At 50.6% G+C, this 18,784-nt stretch overlaps 1 protein-coding gene and 1 long non-coding RNA gene across 21 annotated transcripts in view; one reads left to right on the top strand and one right to left on the bottom strand.

The window, feature by feature from the left end:
• The window catches only part of Kifc3 (kinesin family member C3), a 102,999-nt gene that overhangs the window by 53,963 nt on the left and 30,252 nt on the right, over positions 1–18,784 (top strand). For 6 of the 16 annotated variants that reach the window (NM_001372312.1, NM_001372313.1, XM_006530718.4 and 3 more), the window contains 2 exons: positions 10,745–10,949; positions 14,005–14,147. In NM_001372312.1, coding sequence (NP_001359241.1) covers positions 10,745–10,949; positions 14,005–14,147 — 348 coding nt within the window. The other 10 variants (NM_001372315.1, NM_010631.3, NM_001372316.1 and 7 more) reach the window with 5 other exon arrangements.
• Positions 281–10,747, bottom strand: Gm31036. Of its 5 annotated transcripts, XR_001778637.1 has the most exons (5): positions 10,458–10,747; positions 5,418–5,525; positions 4,889–5,005; positions 3,299–3,353; positions 281–801 (listed from the first exon to the last, which is right to left on the bottom strand). It is a non-coding gene; the product is annotated as a predicted gene, 31036 (long non-coding RNA). The 5 variants fall into 5 exon arrangements; XR_001778636.1 differs by lacking the exon at positions 5,418–5,525 and having other exon boundaries at positions 3,667–5,005; XR_001778635.1 differs by lacking the exon at positions 5,418–5,525.

Genomic DNA, 18,784 nt, shown 5'->3' with positions numbered 1-18,784 from the left:
TAAATGGTGGGGCCATTTGGGACTTAGCCACTCGGTGGAATATTATGCAACCATTTGAAAAAACAGTAACAGAACTGGGCATGGTGGTATAAATCTATAATCCAAGGTTTTGGGTGGGTTGTAGCTGGAGGGTCAAGAGTTTTTCTCAGCTCCTTATCAAGTTTGAGGTCAACCTTGGCTGCAGTAGACTCTCAAAACAAATAAGGCAATAAATTCGGCAGGCAAGCTGGATGGTGGTGGCACATGCCTTTAATCCCACAACTTGGGAACCAGAGGCAGGTAGATCTCCGAGTTCAAGGTCAGTCAGAGTGAGTTCCAGGACAGCCAGGGTTACACAGAAAAACCCTGTCTCAACAGCAACAACTAGCCATGCAAGGCCACAAATACCTGTCATTTTAGTACTTGAGTGTAGAGACAGGAGAATAAAGATTTTAAGGTCATACTTAGCTATAACATGAGTTTGAGGTCAATCTGTGGGGTACATGAGATCCTATCTAACAAAACAAAATAAAACAGTAGTAAATGGTCTGAGGGGCAGAGCTCAGTGGTAGAGTTTGTATAGTGTAAGGTTCTGGTTCGAGTCCCAGTGCCCCAGATAAAATAAAGCAAGGATTCCTTTCATCAGAACAATGCTTCATGGGGTCTGAACCTCAGCCTTCATGGGGTTCACAGAGAAGAATAGACTTTTTTAAAAAAAGTGATGTGGTAGCCAGGTGTGGCAGCACTGACTTGAAATCCCAGCATTCAGGAAGCTGAGGGGGCAGTATTGCCAGTTGTAGGCAGCCTTCGAACAAGACGCTGCTGAAAAACAACAAAACAACAAAAGAATTAAATGGGATGAAATTTAAAGTGAGAGTCTGGAGTAAAAAAAATAAAATAAAATAACACCCAATCTGTCTCCCAACTGCACCTTGCATTTTGATACCAACAGTCCCATGTAATGGTGGCCTAATGTTAGGTACAACAATAGCCCTATGTTCACAAGACAAAGCCAAGCCATGGTAGAACCCTAAACTGGCTTCCTGTCTACAGCTGCCTGGCCCCTTAGCTACTTCTAGCCACTGTCTATGTTGTTATACTATAGGTATAGGTTGATATATCCTCTTAGTCTGTTACCAGGAAGGAAACTGGGGACCTTTTCAAACTCTATTGTATTTGTTATAATTATACAATTTAAAAACATTACTTTGCACACACCTGCAAAACCCCAAGCACTTTGGAACTGGTGGCAAAAGGATTTCCCTTTTTTTTTTTTTAAGATTTACTTATTTATTTTATGTATATGAGTACACTGTCACTGTTTTCAACACACCAGAAGAGGACATCAGATCCCATTATAGATGGTTATGAGCCACAATGTGGTTGTTGGGAATTGAACTCAGGATCTCTGGAAGAGCAGTTGGTGCCCTTAACTGCTGAGCCATCTCTCCAGCCCAGAAGGATTTCTTTCTTTTTTTTTTTTTTTTTTTATTTGGTATTTTGCAGACAGGGTTTCTCTGTGTAGCCCTGGGTGTCCTGGAACTCACTCAGTACACCAGGCTGGACTCGAACTCAGAAATCCGCCTTCCTCTGTCTCTCAAGTGCTGGGATTAAAGGCGTGCGCCACCACCACCCGGCTAGGATTTCTTGAACCCAGGTTTTTGAGAGTAGCCTGGGCAAGAGGGCAACATAGCAGGTTGCTATCTCAATACAATTATTTATATATTTTTTCATTTATGTCTACGAGTGTTTTGCCTGCATGTACTATGTGTGCATCACGTGCATGCAGTGCCCCTCAGAGGCCAGAAGATGGGGTCGGATCCCTAGAACTAGAATGACAGGTGATTGATTATTGAGCACACGTGAGTGCTGGGAACTGAACTCTGGTCTTCTCCAGGAGCAACAAGTACTTACCTGCTCACCCATTTCTCTAGTCCCCTGATGTGCAAAACTGCATTTTGTGTGTATAGAGGGGAGGGGGTGTGAGTGTGCCATGGCACACTTGCACAGGTCAGAGGTCAGCGTGTGGGAGGCAGTTCTTCCTTCCACTACTGGTGCCAGGGATTGAACTCAGGGTTGGTGACCAGCACCTTTATCTAATAAGCCATGTTGAAGTATCTCTAAACAAATGTGTTCAGAGCACTACCAGGACCTAGCACTTGCCTACCCCCTGACAGGTTTTATGTTCAATACCCAGCGCCATTAAAAACACAAAAGGCCAACCAAATACCAAAACTTCAAACAGGGAGAGATGAATGAGAGAGAAGGACAAATGGGAACACTGAGGTGGGGATCAAGGACAGAGGCTCTGGGAGGAGGACCTGAAGGGAGGAGTCAGGCTTCTGGGTTTTGCTTCAAGGATGAGTCAGGGAGGTGCTGTGGGGGCAGGGTAGGGCTTCTTGTCCATGGTGCCTCTCCCAAGGGTCACTCCTGTATTTGTTTGTTTGTTTGTTTTTGAGGCAGGGTCTTACTCTGTAGCCTCAGCTGGCCTGAAACTCTTTTATCTCCAGAGTGCTGGGTGGACACACACAGACACAGACACACACAGACACATATCCCTTCTCTGGGTCACTATTGCTCAATCATTTTATTACCTGGCATAAATACATTATCACCCTAGTGTTTGCATTCCTCTCATTTTTAGACTCCGGGAGCTGATAAGGGTGAGAGAGCCTCTGTTTGGATGCCAAATTCCTCAGCAGGTCAGAGGTAGATTTTAGCTGCCCTCCTGGGAGGGTAGGAGTGCCAATTGAATGAGACCTCTGGGCCAATGGGGAAAAGCCAGTGAAGGCTGAGAAGTTCAAAGCTATGTTTGGATGGGCCAAGGGTTGCCTTGTCCCTTTGACCAGTCCCCATGAAAGTGGGAGAGATCCTGTTAATATGGCTTTTAAAAAGTGGGGCACAGCCGGGCGTGGTGGTGCACACCTTTAGTCCCAGCACTCGGGAGGCAGAGGCAGGCAGATTTCTGAGTTCGAGGCCAGCCTGGTCTACAAAGTGAGTTCCAGGACAGCCAGGGCTATACAGAGAAACCCTGTCTCCCTGTCTCGGGGAAAAAAAACAAAAACAAAAAACAAAACAACAACAACAACAAAAAAACCCACCCCACCCCCAAGTGGGGCACAAAAGGATCAGGCAGAGAGCATGGGAGACAAGTGAAAGGTTCTTATCACTCCAGGAACTGTGCCTGTGGGAACTGAGTCTATAGCAAACAAGGGCTGGAGGAATTATAGTCTGGCCAAGAGTGATCCAAGCCCCCTTAGCTTCTAATATGCTCAGGCTAAACTCACTGCAGGACTGGGAACAGACAGACTGCTCTTACCTCCCTTCCTCCGTGACAGACAACTTCAGGAGTGTCAGAAGAAGTGGGTTTCAACCTGCAGAACCACACAATAGGAGAGTCAACTCTAGAACATTCTCTTACTTCGAGGGACTGTTGCCTGGATACAGAGGCTGTAGTAATGGCTCCTTGGGAAGCTGAGGTTGGAGAATTGCTTCCTATAAGTTCCTCTAGCTCAGAGAGACAATAAACCATTTCCCCAGATGCAGGAACTCTTTCTGATCGCAGTAAAACAGCTGTCCAAGGGTCCTTCTGTCTGCTAGGAATTACCCATCATTTGCACGGGAGGAAGTCTATTTGGGTGTGTCTCCTGCATCTTGCTCTCCGAATCCTACCTGTCCCGTGTATACCTGATTAGTTGTTCTGTATGTCACACCAGGGTGAAACTTGTGAGGTTGTGATGTCTGGAAAGGGTCCTGTCCTCAAGGTGGGACTGGCGAGGACAGGACAGGCTACCACCATGACCATGGTGGTGGGGGTGGCATATACACCCTCTACAGGGATGGGGAGTCCTGATGCCCGCTGCTCCCTGTGACTGAAAGGGAAGGTGTGCTTGCTGGACTTGCAGAACTTGAAGGTCATCTGAAGTGGGTAAGATAAAGGTTAGAAGAGGGGGGTCACTGTGGTGGTGGTGGTGGGGGGGTGTGAGGAAAGGAATGAGGCCTCCAGGCATCTGAGAAGGCTGGGGCTGATTGGCCAATAAACCTCTGGAGACGGAAAAACTTGGCCTGCTTATCTGTGGTGGACTTTGGTCACTGGGAGAAAGAGGGGAAAAAAATCACAGCAGGATTTTCTGGATTGTCTTTTCTGCTTCCCTCTAGGGAAGCGCTCTTAAGCCCTTTTGTACTTCTAATAGCTGGGGGAGGGGTTTTCATGTACTTTGGGCACCTAGAGAAGCCACTGTCAACCCCTTGCCCTGCAGATACTGCCACCCCCTTGCCCTGCAGAAACAGGTGTAGGTTTTCAGTATTCTGGCCACTGCCTTTTATCTGGCTCTAGACAGCTCCACCTCTACCCTAAAGTGGGCCGGAAGCATCAAGGCCATTGGCTAGGATTCTGGGAAATCTTTCACTTTTCCCATGGTTAGGAGAGAGTTGGCAGCCTCCATTGAAACTGCCAGAGAAGTGGAGTTGGTATGCAGTTCCTGGTGACACTCTAACCAGCAGACTTTGAACTGAAATCCTCCCCTTGGCCTCCCCAGTGGCTAGAATGACAGGCCCTGTGCCACCAGGGCCAGCGGAATGTGAACTCTTAAATTCTTAATAATCATTGAACGATTAGTTTTTTCAGTTGGAGCTAGAGCCTTGCTGGGAGTTTTAAAGTGCTTCCTCCTATGGTTTCAGCCCGCCCTTCATTTTTCCTTCATTGGTGCTTCCTACATTCATACAGTGGCCCCTGTGCACAGTGCACATGTGTGCATCCCTATAGGACTTGGAGCCTCAGCTCTGACCCATTCTGAGTTTGCCTCTCCTCTCTTGAACACATGGACATAGGAGGTGCCCATCTCCTGGGCGGATCAGTGTGGAACGGGACCTTGCTGTTACAGAGCACAGTGCCAGACACTATACTCACCAGGAATAAATGGTGTCTATTATGTGCACAAGGGAAAAGGGCTGTCCTAAATGAAGTGTTGGCAGCACTTACACCCAGTGGGTGGGATCACAGTCACAAGGAACATCCATTACTTTTCTAATTGGAGAAAAGAGAACAATAAATGTTTTTATTAGTTAAAACAAAACAAAACAAAACCTGACTTTGGCTTTGCTAGAAGGAAACTGAAGTTTATGTCAGTGTCCCAATCCTTAAGGAAGACAAGGTTTCTCCTTTTATATGCAAACTTAAATGCAGGACACACCCCTTCCCCTCGAATAGAGCCTTCAATAGATGAGACAGTGCTTGCTTCCAGCTGGGGGCCTACTGGCCAGGCCTGGCCTGGCACCAGGCACCCTGTGGGGCCTAAGTCCTTGTCTCTGTTTTTGCTCCAGATTCTTGACACGTGGCTCAGCAGCGGAAGCGGGAAGCAGGCCCAGAGGAGGCAGCAAGGCCCTCCCTAGGTCTCTCCTAGGCCATTTCTGGCAAGCCTGAAGGGGTAGACCCTCACCCTCCTCAGGTTATCTGGGGACCATCAGCCTCTGCGGGACAGGCTCCTGTGGCACATTCTCCTTCCGCACTCCGGAGTGGGCATACTGGGGCTGGAATAAATGCCTCTCTGTTTGGGAGACAAAGAACAGAGTGGCTCCTTTGGGTCAGCAGTCTCTCTTGGCTGCCTGAGCCTTCTCTCCCCCAGGCCTCTTCAGTGGCTCCTAGACGCCCCAGGAAGGAGCTTTTAAAGACAGACGGTGGAGCTGTTTTGCCGGAGCTTAAGGGAATGCGTTACCTTAACAAACCCCAAGCCTGCTGCTCAAGAAAATATTTATTGGTTGGGGGTGCAGGGGTGCAGCTGGCAAGGCAGGATGCCAGGCTGGGCACAGAGAGAGGGTGCACGCCTGTGTAACAGAGCAGGTGAACGTGTGGTATGCGTGTGCTCGATCTCGCGTGCAAGAGCTTGTGTGAGGAAATGTATTAAGATGTGAGTCTGTGTGTGTGTGTGTGCCAGTTGTGTGTGGATCCTAGCTGGCGTGCGTGAAACTTCTGCACCTGGGTTTGGGGTGGAGTACAAACCGTTTTGAGGGTGAGTGTTAACGTTAACTCCTGGGTAGGAGTAATGGGTGAGGGCGAGTGTGCAGGTACGCGGTGTGCAGTGGAGGGTGTGAGCCAGCTCGGAAGGGGCAGGCAAGGTGCGCCTGGGCTCGTGCACCAGTGGGTGTGCGCACAAGGGTGTACCAGCCTGTGTCGGGTGGATGGGTAGGATAAGAGGGGAGGCATGCGCCTGGGGTGGGCGCGTGCGCGAGAGTGCGCGTGCCCCCCTCCCGAGCCCGTTACCATGGGAACGCGCCGCGGCCTGAGTTAATCATTTCCTGTGGAAAGTGCGGGAGGGGCGGGCACGGGGCGGGCCAAGGAGGCAGCGGCGGCGGCGTGGAGCTGCCTCGCGCGGGCGGGCGGGCCGGAGCCGGCCGGAGCGGGCCGAGCCCGGGGCGCTGCGGTGGCGGCGCTGGGATCCTGTCTCCGCTAGGCCGGTGAGTCGGGTCCCGGCAGGCTGGGGGTGGAATGGGACGGGCTCCTCCCGGCGCTCCTGCTGGGCGCCGCGCCCGCCCTGCCTGAGGACCCCCTCTTTCCCCGACCCGGTGGGTGTTGCGATCAGGCCCCAAGAGACCCGGCTGAGCGCGGGGCTCCCACTGTATTGGTCCAACCGGAGGATCTTGCAGAGACCTGGGCGTGAGGGTGGCACAGCCTCTGGGGTAGCGCCACCAAGACCGACTCCTTGGAGGGGGAATGTGCAGTGCCTACCTGGGAGCTGCGGGTCAACCAGTGAACCCCCTCCCCCTGCAAGGGTCGCTTCCAGGAAGGCTACTGTTTGGGCCCTCCCTCTGTGTCCCCCGAGTAGTTCTCCCCCATCCCCCGGGCAAGGCCCGAGGTGGGGTGCGGCAGCCCCTAGGTTAGGAGGGAGGGCCTCAGAAATACCCTCTCAAGCTGAGAGGGATCAAGTCATTGACAGCTGCGGCTGAGGAATCCCTGCAGGGAGGGGAGCCCAGAAGCTGTCTGTCCCCTCAGCCTTTCCACTGCAAGTAACAGGAGAACTCTGGCTGACACAGTGAAAGGCCGGGTCCTGAGACATTTTAAAGAGGAAGCTGGATTTAAATTCTTAAGTAGTATTTGTCACCCTTCCAAAACATACACACACACTTTAATGCATTTCTCAAGCTTGGGCCTTGGGACTACCCCTAGCTTCACCTTCCTTAGTGTCCTTCTGCCCCAGACTGGGTAAATGCCCTTCCTAGTCTGGTAGGACTTATTCCCCATGCCCTTCATAAAGGGGCAGTCTCCTTGGCTAGAGAGAGTCATTTGCTAGGAATGCAGTCCCAGAATGGTTTTGTGTATTGGAGTGGTTGGACTTCAGGGTTTGGGGATGGTAAGTTCTGCTGTCTGTATGGGTACCAGAGAGCAGAAAATTTGAAATCTGGATGCACCAGAACATGTGTGTGCCAGGGATACCCTAACCCAGTCTAGCCATGCCCCCTCCCCCAAATGCTCACCCAGGAGAACTAAGCTATCCCCTGCAGTGGTGTATAGGTGACTATGAGGTCTACACACACACACACACACACACACACACACACACACACAGAGAGAGAGAGAGAGAGAGAGAGAGAGAGAGAGAGTGAGTCTTTGCCCTGTCTCTGGTTTAAGACAGGAGGAAGGCAGATCTACCATCCTTAGCTAAACCCAGAGAAGCACATGCCCCTCCCCCAAACAGCTTCCGCATTCACCCACCAATGGGACAGTTTACCAAGAGATAGCAGCATCTTGGGCCCTTTGCCTGTGTCCATACTTCATATGTGTATTTTCTGATGTCAGCCCTGAGAAGTACAGTTTTCACCACTTGATACATGAAGATGATAAGGCAAAGAGCAGGTAATTAATTCTTCTAGGTGGCGGAGCCAAGGTCTGACCTAGCCCATAGCTCTACTGCATGATTTCCAGGTCACTAGAGGTCCCAGGACCCCAGACCTAACACCTGTGTAAGGAGATGATGCACTTGTCTCTTGGCCTAGAACCCTGGGCTTGTTTGAGATTCCTTGATACTCCTGACCTCACACCCGGGTTTCCAGCTGCTAAATTCAGCTGCCTTTTCCTCTTGGGGACCTAGCACACACCCTTCCTCTTTCTCCAGGCTGCCGCTCCAACTTCCCTTCCTGATAGCACAGAAATATGCTCCCCCACCTCCTTGACTGAGCTGATCTCTCCTAGAATCCTCTGCCCGTCATGGTCTCAGCTTGGTACGAGCACCCACAGAGGATGGTCCTCCCAGCTTCACCCCCTGGCCTGCAGGGTCGGCTTCATGCACTGCATCAGGCCACCTGGGTAGGGCATTTGTATCTGCTCTCTGCTCCTCTGGCTTCTCCCACTTTACACCCATCTCAAGGCATCCATGGGATGGGGGATGGGGTTGATCAGCATCTTTCTGACCCCTTCCCCCCACATTCCTGTCCTCTCCCAGTGAGTACCCCACACTTGACTTGTCTTCAGTCAGGGGAGGAAGAGACATGACCCACTGTCTTCAGTACTTGCCCCTAAAAGCATCAGATCAAAAGTCTTCAGTCTCTGACTCCAGATTCTTGCTATTTGTTTCCTGTCTCTAGATGCATTGTTCCTGTACCTCTGTCTACCCCTACATGTCACCTCTCCCCTGTTCTATATAGCATATTCTCTCAGCTCCATCTCCTCATCATCCTGGCTGAACTTCCCTCTAAGAAGGAAACAGCTGCCTCCTAGGCCCTTTCCAGTCCCTTGAGTCGCTTTGAAACGGCTTTGCAACCTAGGCTGGTCTGGAACTTGCAACCTTTCTTTTTGTTTTTTCGAGGCAGGGTTTTTCTGTATAGCCATGGCTGTCCTGGAACTCACTCTGTAGATCAGGCTGGTCTTGAACTCTGCCTGCCCCTGCCTCCCGAGCGCTGGGATTAAAGGTGTGTGCCACCACGCCTGGCTAGAACTTGCAACCTTTTGAGTGCTAGGGAAGGTAGGTGTGAGCCCCTGTACCTGGCTGGCTCTCCCTGCTTTTGTTAAAGAGGTCCCTAGGGCTTTCTTTTAGTTGGCTATGGCTACCTGACTGTCCTGCCCTTCCTACTTGCTCTCCAGCCGCTTCTGAGGACTTCGTGTATGCGCTGACAGCTCCTGCCACTCTCAGACCTCTGGCCTTCAGGGACTGCTCCCCCCAACCCCGACCCTCCAACCCCATCCACGCCTGTCCTTACTTAATACCATTAATCTTGATAAAGAGTAATCCCCTCTTACTCCACCTTGCAGACTATACCCCACTTTTCGCAATAGTGACCTTTAGCTCTGAGTCTTGGTGGCTAGCCTGACTTTGGTTTGTGTGTGTGTACGTGTACATATGTGCACACATGTGCATGTATATGTATATACATGTAAATGTGTGTGTGTGTGTATACATGCATTTCAGGTTTCAGGATTATCCATTTAGTAAGCTATACTAGATCATGTGGGCATAGCATGTGGGTTGAACCCCTGATTCTCAGGAAGCCAGGGGGTGGGGCTGGACCCTGTTCAACACATGTTCTTGCTGCTCGGCAGGAAATGGTCAGTGCAGTGAGAGTGGGGAACCTGAAAATAGCCCACAATCCAGGTAGCTCTGTAGGAAGTCCCTTGGGTGCCCATCTCAGTCTTCAAACCCCAGGATGCCTTTCTAGTCTGACTTTACTTCTATGCCTGGTGTCACAGCCTGAATCTGGAGCAAAAGTTTGGTCAGCTCAAATATCCTTGAGGCTGCTCTGCACACAGTAGGTCCACAATAAAGATTTTTTTTTCCCCCCAGTGGGGAAGATGGTAACTCCCAGGACACTTATACTTCCCATAGCAGTGCTCCCAGGACATTTACACTTCCCATAGCAGTACTCCCGGGACACTTACACTTCCCATAGCAGTGCTCCCAGGACACTTACACTTCCCATACCACATGGTGCCTGGGAATCCCTCTGACCTCCCTATGACCTGTCCATACTTTGAAATTTGTTATTTTTGAGACAGGGCCTCACTATGTAGCCCTGGCTCTCCTGGTACTTGCTGCTTAGAACAGGCTGACCTTGAACTTATGAGGGATCTCTGCCTTGGGTGTGCTGGGATTAAAGGGTTGTGTCATCACTTCAATAAACCTTTACCTAACACTGTGACTGGACTTTTGAGGTCACTGACTTCTGCCAGGTGCCCAGCACATAGTAGGCACTCAATAAATGATTATGAATTAGGAGCTGAATGAATGCCTGGCCGGATGCCTGACACACCCTCAAGACTGAGTTACTTGAATGTATGAATGAACTGGCCCTGAGAATTTGCTGAATGTAAACCCAGCTTGCCCCTGGCCCCAAGCCAGCCCCTTCTGAGCCCCTCCTCAGTGAGATGCTAATACTCAGAGCTTTAGCTGCTGGGCCACTGGCTTGGGATGCAGCCCGAAGGCTGAGACTTAAGCAAGCAGCCGAGTCTAATTAGAAAATGAGACCTCGCAGAGGAATAGGATTAAACTCACCACTGGTTGGAGGCATAGTCCTGGAGCTTCCTCCATATGTGGGGCTACTGCCTCGTGTGTCCTCTGTCGATCTTCACAGTGGGTGGCAGACTTGCTCCTGGCCCATTCGCAGATGCTATGGTCAGTGCCAAGCACCCTCCTGTGGGTCCAGGGTCCTCAGGGGTTGCTACACTTTCGGAGGCTATTCTGGGTAGCAGGTGATTCTTGTTTGCAGACCCTTCCAGATGGTACAGCCATGTGGACTACCCACTCCTCTTAAAGCTCCCTTCCCCTTGTTCTCTCCGCAGCTTGCCCGGCACCCAGAAGAGGTTACTGAGCCCCGGGCCATGGTCCCCTCTCGCAGGACGTGGAACTTGGGAGCCACGCCTTCACTGCGAGGCCTGTGGAGAGTGGGCCGGGTCCAGGAGCCCAAGCCCGGGATGGCTCGCCCCGCCCCAGCCAGCCCAGCCGCCCGCCCTTTCCCACACACCGGCCAGGGGAGGTTGAGAACTGGTGAGTCCGCATTTTTAGAATGCCTCTTCATTTCCCTTCCTTCCTCCAGATCCCAGAGATGAGACTGAGGCTTCTCGCGGTTCCTAAACTCAGTCAGAGCTGTCAGGTAATTACAGGGTAGCCAGCAGCCCAGAGCCGGCTGGGCGTGGAGCGCAGCGCAGCGTCACCGGGTGCTCCTTCCCTGCGTCCAGCCTGGGAGGAGGAGAAGGCTGGAGCCGGTTAAACTTTAACAGTCCATAGCACCGCGGCATCAGCTACGTTCCCGCCAGCCGAACCAGGTCAGGGACACTGAGATCTCATTTGGGGTGGTCCCTAATATCAGCTGAAGGCGGTAAACAAGGTAGGTGAAGCGGCTGACCTCCTGAGTGCCCTGCTCGGCACTGACATCCGATTCTACCAGAGTGCCCTGGACAGGAATGAGGAGTGAGTGCAGGCTACCCAGAGTGTCGCCCAGCAGGGTTTGGGGGTGCCAGGTCCTGGGTTTTAGGTGTCAGCCAGCCAATGACTGCTTTCAAAAACGATCGTACCAGCAGGTCTCAGGTGAGAGGGTCCTGGAGCCTGGGCCGCTGCTGTACCCTAGGGAACTGTCAGCAGGCAGCTTTCTGGGTCATGTCCCAGGTGCCGAGACTGTCAAGGAGCCAGCGGCTCCTCTGTTCTGGGTAGGGGCCGGGTGTGAGTGTGAGGAGCCGTCCTGACCCTTTCCCTACCTCTGTGTGGGCAAGCAGGCAGGGTGCCCTGGTTGTGTGGGAAGGAAGGGAGGGTTATCCTGGAGAACTGCCTTCAGGTGTTTGCTGCATTTTGCTCCTGACCTACAGGGATGTGTCCACATTCCCAGCCTGGCCCTCTGGGTCATGAGGCCATGGGATGTAAGCCCCTTAGCATAGAGAAGAGGCGATACACAGAGATGGCCCCTCTCCCTTTCTAGCTGTAACACATTCACTCTGCCAGTGGGCAGCAGGGCAGTGCTTTGAAGATCTCCCAGCTTCTATAGTTGCCTGGGGCTGCCACCCCCTTAGACTTTGGGAGCCTTCAGGCAAAGCAGAGCTCTCTGGGCCAGTCAGAGCTGGTTGTTTAAAAGGGGAAAAGGATGGTCTCTACAAGGTTGTCCCCAGGTGTGAATAAAATAGAGATGAATGTGGTTTTTCTGGGTAAATATCTTTTAACCTTAGAAAAACAACGTACTGAGCTCTTTGTGTGTGTGTGTGTGTGTGTGTGTGTGTGTGAGTGTGTGTGAGTTAGCGACTTATTGACCACTTTATAAATTTAAGATAAAGATCAAGTGAAACCTGTGTGTGAGAGGCAGGCACAGGCTTGGCACCCAAGAGAGAGCCTCAATCAACAAGGGTACCCCAGTCCCCTCCAAATCTGCCCTGCTGGTGTTACTGTCATTGTGAAAGGGACAGGGCTGGTTAGTTTGAATACAAGCCCTGTGTAGCTCTAGGCCTGTTAGCTATTCAAGGTCTCTGGTTTTCTGGCTTCCGGACAAGAGAACGTCCTCCACCTGCCTGGGTGGTGGTGATGGTAATCACTGTCCTAAAGGCTGATATCTGTGGGTCCTTCAGGTTTTTGTCAGTGTGGGGACTTCCTGTTCCTGGTGTTCTTTGAGCCTCATTAAGGGGTTATACCCTCTGGATGTTAATTAGTTTATCCCAGGGTCAAGGCTGTGCCTTTTTTTAAAAAAACAAAAGCAAAGCCCGGCAGTGGTGGTACACGCCTTTAATCCCAGGACTTGGGAGGCAGAGACAGGTGGATTTCTGAGTTCGAGGCCAGCCTGGGCTACAGAGTGAGTTCCAGGAGAGCCAAGGCTATACAGAGAAACCCTGTCTTGAAAACCAAAAACAAAACAAAAAGCAAAAGCAAAAACAAACAAAACAAAACAAAACAAAAACCAAAAAAAACAAAAACCACAGGGCTTTGATTGCGCGGAGCTGACTGTGTAAACCAGGCTAGCTTTGAACTCACAAAAATCTGCCTGCCTCAGGCTTCTGAGGGCTAGGATTAAAAAAAATCCAAGTGCCTGGTGAAAAAGCTTCCATTTAATTGATTCTTAAAAAAAAATCAATGTATTTGACTTATTTTCAAATAAATCAAATGTATTATTTTAGTTTTAATTTATGTGTACATTCACCTGTGTGGTTAAATGCACGTGAGTACAGGTACCTACAGAAGTAAGAGGTGTCAGATCCCTTGGAGCTGGACTTACAGGCAATTGTGAATCACCCAGCGTGGGTGCTGGGAGCAAAACTCCAGTCCTTTGCAAGAGCAGTGTGTGCTTTGCAGATGAGCCATCTCTCCAGCCTGTGGCTGTGTCATTTCTCCCTAAGGCTAGTGTTGTTACCCACCCTGGCCAGGTTAGAGGAAGGGGGTGTCCTGCCCCAGAGGAAACACTTCTAGCCGTTCTGGGTACACTTCTAGAACTAGCAGGGACCAGGCTACCCAGTGTGGGGTTGGTCTTAATTAAGGCAAGGGAGAAATTGCCACCTAGAGGCAGCCTGGATAATAAAGCTCTGTGCCCATGATGTACAGCTCACTCAAGTGTCTTGGCTTCCTCTTACAGCTCTCTGCGAAGGGAGCTGATGAGTAACTGTGGACCCCCAAAGCCACTGTAGCAACTGGGGAGTCCCTGGCAGGGTCTTGGGTACCCCCCCCCCCGGAAAAGAATCTCAGGGTTGGGCCCGTGAGATGCCGGAGCAAGCAAGGACTGAGCGGAGGGGCCAACTGGAACAAGCGGGGTTGAGCAGAGTGAGCAAAGGTTCTAAAAATTCAATGCCCAACAACCTCATGAAGGCTCACAACCATCTGTACAGCTACAGTGTACTCACATACATAAAATAAATAAACAAATATTAAAAAAAAAAGAATCTCGGTCTTTTTTTGGTAAGGGATCAGGCAGCCCTACTCTGACCCTACCTGTATGGAGAGAGCCTATTGAGGCCACAGGAGGCCCTGCTGGCCATACCTGGGCAGATTGGAGGGCACAAAAGCTGAGCTCAGCCTGCTTTGGCCAGCAGCCAAATATATCATCATATCTGTCTGTCTGTCTTTACTGAGACAGGGCGTGGAAAAGATATTCTACCCAGTGGCGAGGAAGACTCCACTTCTCGGACTGCAGCTCGCCCGTCTCTTGCACAGTGTCGAGCCCTCAGCGTGGACTGGCCTGGCCCTAGGAGTCCCCATAGACTCTACCTGACAGTGCAGGTAAGCCCGGGCCATCGGATGCAGGGGCAAGGGTGAGTTTGGTCCTCTGAGCTCCAGCAGTTGGGTCCAGCAGGGAGAAAAGCTGGGCACTTATTTGCCAGGCACCGGTTCTGTTGACTAGTCCTTTGCAGCCCATAGCCAAGTGACTGCAATAGGCTGCATTACAGTTTATCCCAGGGAAGATCTCTGAGGTGACAGGAGTATCCCAGCCACACCCTGGCTGAGGTGGGAAGCGAGGCCTGTGATAAGATTTGTAGAGCTGGAGGAGAAACTGGGAAAATAGGCTGGTTTGGGAGAGCTGTTTATTTCTGTGTGGACAAGGCCTTTGTGCTTTTGTTTGTTTGAGGAATCAAAAGAGGGCCAGGCTGGGTGTGGTGCATGCCTTTACTCCTAAAGGCGGCAGGGAGAGGCATAGTTTGAGGCCAGCCTGATCTACAGAGCAAGTTCTAGGATGTCCATCCAGGAATACAGAGACTGTCTCACAAAGAGTCCAAAGGGAGATGCTTTCCCTTCCAGTTGTCATTGACATTCAAAAGACATGCCTACTGTATACTTGGGTAACAGGTGGATTTGATTGTAGAAATAATACAAAGAGTTAGTGGCTTTTATGCAATACAGTTTTGGAATACAGGCATTAGATTTCATGTCTCAACAGAAAGATACTGTTTTATAAGAATTTTTTAAAACATCTTTTTAATTAATTAATTTTATGTATATGAGTACACTGTTGCTGTCCTCAGATACATCAGAAGAGGGCATCATGGTTTCGAGCCACCATGTGGTTTCTGGGAATTAAACTCAGAACCTCTGGAAGAGCAGCCAGTGAGTGCTCTTAACCACTGAGCCATCTCTCCAGCCCTGTTTTGTATTAATTTGATAGGCAAGGTCACGGAGGATCAGAGCTCAGAGAGGTTAAGCAGCTTGCTGCTGGTCACACAGTAAGCTGAGATCTGAACTACCAAACAGAAATGGAATACAGAGGCGTGAACAAAATATTATAAAAGGTAATGGTGATAGTGATGCCTGCCTTTAAGGGAGGAAGAGGCAGGCAGATCTCTGAGTTTGAGGTTAGTCTGGTTTACTGAGCCAGTTCCAGGACAGCCAGGGCTACCTAGAGAACTCTGTCTCAAACAAACAAAATAAACAAACAACCCCCAAATAAACAAATAACTCCAAATGGTGCAAAGAATTCAAAGAATTGTCAGTACGGTCCCTAGAAGCTGGCTGTCCCTCCTGGTCCTTCTGCAACTCCACGGTGGAAGGCTCATCTTCATCCACTTATCGATCCTTCTTTACCGCCACCAGTGGTATGCTATTTATATTTACTTTTCACGTTATTCTGTGGCTTGCTGTTTCCCTCATGGCCGTCTTTGAGATCTCTTCATACACGTTAGTTATGGAGAACTCCGTCCATTCCCCTACCCCAATGCATTCTACTTAAGATTTCCCCATAAACTGTAACCAGGCTGCTTGTGTGCGTGTAGTATTAGAGCCCTTGGCTGTCTCATCCCATCACCACCGGGTAATAACGGTGATTATGGTGGTGATGGTAAAATCCTCCTTGTCTGCCCTGTGTGTCATCTCTGGTCACAGTGTGCTCCTTTCACGTTCAAGTCATGATGCTGATCTTACACTGTGTATACACGTGGGTGTGGGGACAGCGCAGTGCACCTGTGCAGGTTAGAGAACAGCTTGTGAGGGTCAGTCTGCCTACTGCATAGGCTCTGGGGATGGGAACTCAGGGTGTCAGGTGCTTCATGCATCGAGCCATCTTACTGGCCAACATTAGTTTGTTAGTTTAGGATCTCGCTATTTAGCCCGGTCTGGCCTCAAACTCAGAGATCTGACAACTCAGTCTCCCAAGGTCTGGGATTAAAGGCATGTGCCACCACACCCAGCTGCATTAGTTTGCCACGTATGGATGTTTGCTTACGTATCTGTGTATGCACCATGTGTATCTGGTACCTGCTGCCCAAGGATGCCAGAAGAAGGAATCAGATCCTCATAGCTACCATGCGGGTGCTGGGAAATGAACCTAGGTTCTCTACAGACTGTCAGCAAATCTGCTGAGGCTCTATGTCTAGAACTAGTTACTGCCATGAACCCAGTTCCCATGTGGGTGCTGGGAACTGAACCTAGGTACCAAGGCAGCGAGTGCTCCTATCCGCTGAGCCCATCTCTCCAGTGCCTGCATTACTATATTCTTTAAGGACTTATTTTTATCTGTATGAGTGTTTATGTATTATGTCTGCTGCTTACAGAGGCCAGGAGAGGGTATCAGATCTGCTCAGACTAGAGTTATGGCCACGAGCCACCTCTGGATCCTGGGAATTGGACCTGGGTCCTCTGGCAGAGCAGCCAGCCCTCTCAGCTGCTGAGTGGTCTCTTCAGACCCCTGTATTAGTGCGTTAATGTGTGCGTTTGCTGAACAGCAAGTTATAGATTGGCTGCTTTGTGCCAATGTGTCCTTAGACCGGTGCAGGGATGCTGAGAAGGGAAGTAGGGATGGTAGCCCAATAGAGGCTCCAGAGAGTCACCAGTGACCTCCCATGTGTGAATACAAACAGGAAGTACCAGGAACACAGCTTCGGAACATGAAGTGCCAGGGTTATGGGGGTGTTGTCAAGATTCCCCTAAGAGAAGGACTCATAATCCCTCCTAGTCTTTATATTTTTGAGACAGGGACCCTCCTCTGTAGTCTAGGCTTGTGTGGAACTCGTGGCAGATACTCATGTTCCCACGTGCTGTGGTTTTAGGCAGAAGCCACCATGCCTGGCTTTTTCTCTGAGCTTTTGATTGCCGCACACACACATCCTGCCTTTCCAGGTAGCCGCTGTGCAGAGCCAAGTGCAGGCGGTGGGCAGGATGGGTTCTGGGGGACACGAATACCTTTGAGCCAGCCTCCCTCCAGTGGGTGCAGTCCTGGGCTGCTGCTCTGGGCAGGACCCCAGGGATGATGGTATGTAAGGGACAGCCTTTGTCTCCACATGTTTCTTGGTACTCGTGAGATTCTTCTGAGAGATCATTCTTGTTTCCTTTGTGAGGTCTTTGAGGAGAGTGGGTCTGGCGAGACAATGGTTAAGGAAATCAGAGGGAAGTTAAATCTGGAGGCTGTGGTCAGGAGCTGCAGCTCTGCTGGGTGGTGGCCCTGTTCTCGAGCTTTGATTATGGGGTGCTGCTACCAAGGCCTGGGCTCAGCAGTTCTACTGACGCTCCATTCAGAAGCCGGTACGTCCATGTCCCTCCGGCCCCTGCAGAGCTCTGCCAAGTTTATGGGTATGGATGTACGCCGAAGTGTGCGCCACGCCAGGGTTGTGACCTGCAGGTCACAGGCTCAGTCAGTCCAGCCTTGTTCCAGGCACTAAAGACCGAGTGGTACCTCCAGGACACTGCAGAAATTCCCAGCCCCCAGGGACGTTTGTCCTTCCTGTGCTTCAGCCAGCAGCCCAGAAATAGTGTGACCTTTGCTCCCGTCTGAAGGCAAATGGAAACTTCCAACTGTTGCGGTCCCTGCCACCCCCACCCCCAACCTCCCCCAGCCTGCTGGAGATTGTGTAGCAGTTGGTTCAAGGGTGGGGACAGAATTAAGCTGAGGAGAAATTTCCTAAATGCAAGAGATGGAGGGAGGAAGAGGCCGAGGGCGTGGCTCACTAGGCACCTGCTGGGCCCATTTTCACTCTTGGAATTCTTTTTTTAAAAAGGTTTATTTAGGCCCCTTCTTCATCCCCTTCTTCCTCTCCTCTCCCCCGCTTCCCCCAAATAAACCTCCTCTTGTGGAGAAAAAAAGAAATTTATTTATTTTATATATGTGAGTACACTGTCACTGCCTTCAGACACACAGCATTGGATCCTATTGCAGATGGTTATGAGCCACCTGTGGTTGCTGGGAATTGAACTCAGAACGTCTGGAAGAGCAGTCTTAGCCACTGAGCCATCTCTCCAGCCCTTGTGATTCTTTTGACTGGCCTTTTGATGCTCGAAGTTAACAAGTGTAGATCAGAGAAACTATAAAGGGATCCTAGCTATCTATGTGGTTCCCCTAGCTATCTATGTGGCACTGTAAGCACACCTTGCTTGCTGTTGCCTTTGGCTTGCCCACTGGCACTAGAGGGCAGAGATTAGTGGTCCTAGACTAAGAAGGGAGGGAAACAGCTTCGGAGAGGGTGCAGAATTCACCCACAGCCACACAGCATGCAGGTGACACGCTGTCTCTCTGGGCGTCACCCTCCTTGTACCGAGCATTTAAAAAAAAAATAGTATTACCTGGCCCTGGGATGTTGGCACAGACCTTTAATTCCAGTAGTGAGAAGGCAGAGGCAGATGGATCTCTGCAGGTTCCAGGCCAGCCAGGGCTACAGTGTGAGACCCTGTAAATACAATAAAATGAGATTAACTTGACTTGAGACATAAAAGCGTCTTCCCAGATGCTCTGTGGACATAACACCACAAAACGGTGCTTTTAAGGTGGAAAAAGTTGAGCCTCAGATGGGTCCAGAGTGACCTGGAAGGCCCTTTCTGCTCAGAGCCTTCTCTCCTGTTGTGAAGTTTATTTCCATTCCCCAAGTGTAAAGTGCACTTGTTTCCACGTCAGTGGGTCTCTGTGTGTGCACACCCCAACACCGAGCACACACAGACCC

This window comes from Mus musculus, chromosome 8, assembly GCF_000001635.26.
Source record: "Mus musculus strain C57BL/6J chromosome 8, GRCm38.p6 C57BL/6J".
Taxonomy (NCBI): domain Eukaryota; kingdom Metazoa; phylum Chordata; class Mammalia; order Rodentia; family Muridae; genus Mus; species Mus musculus.
Note: the sequence above shows the minus strand (reverse complement) of the source record. Positions and strands in the feature narration are given on the sequence as shown.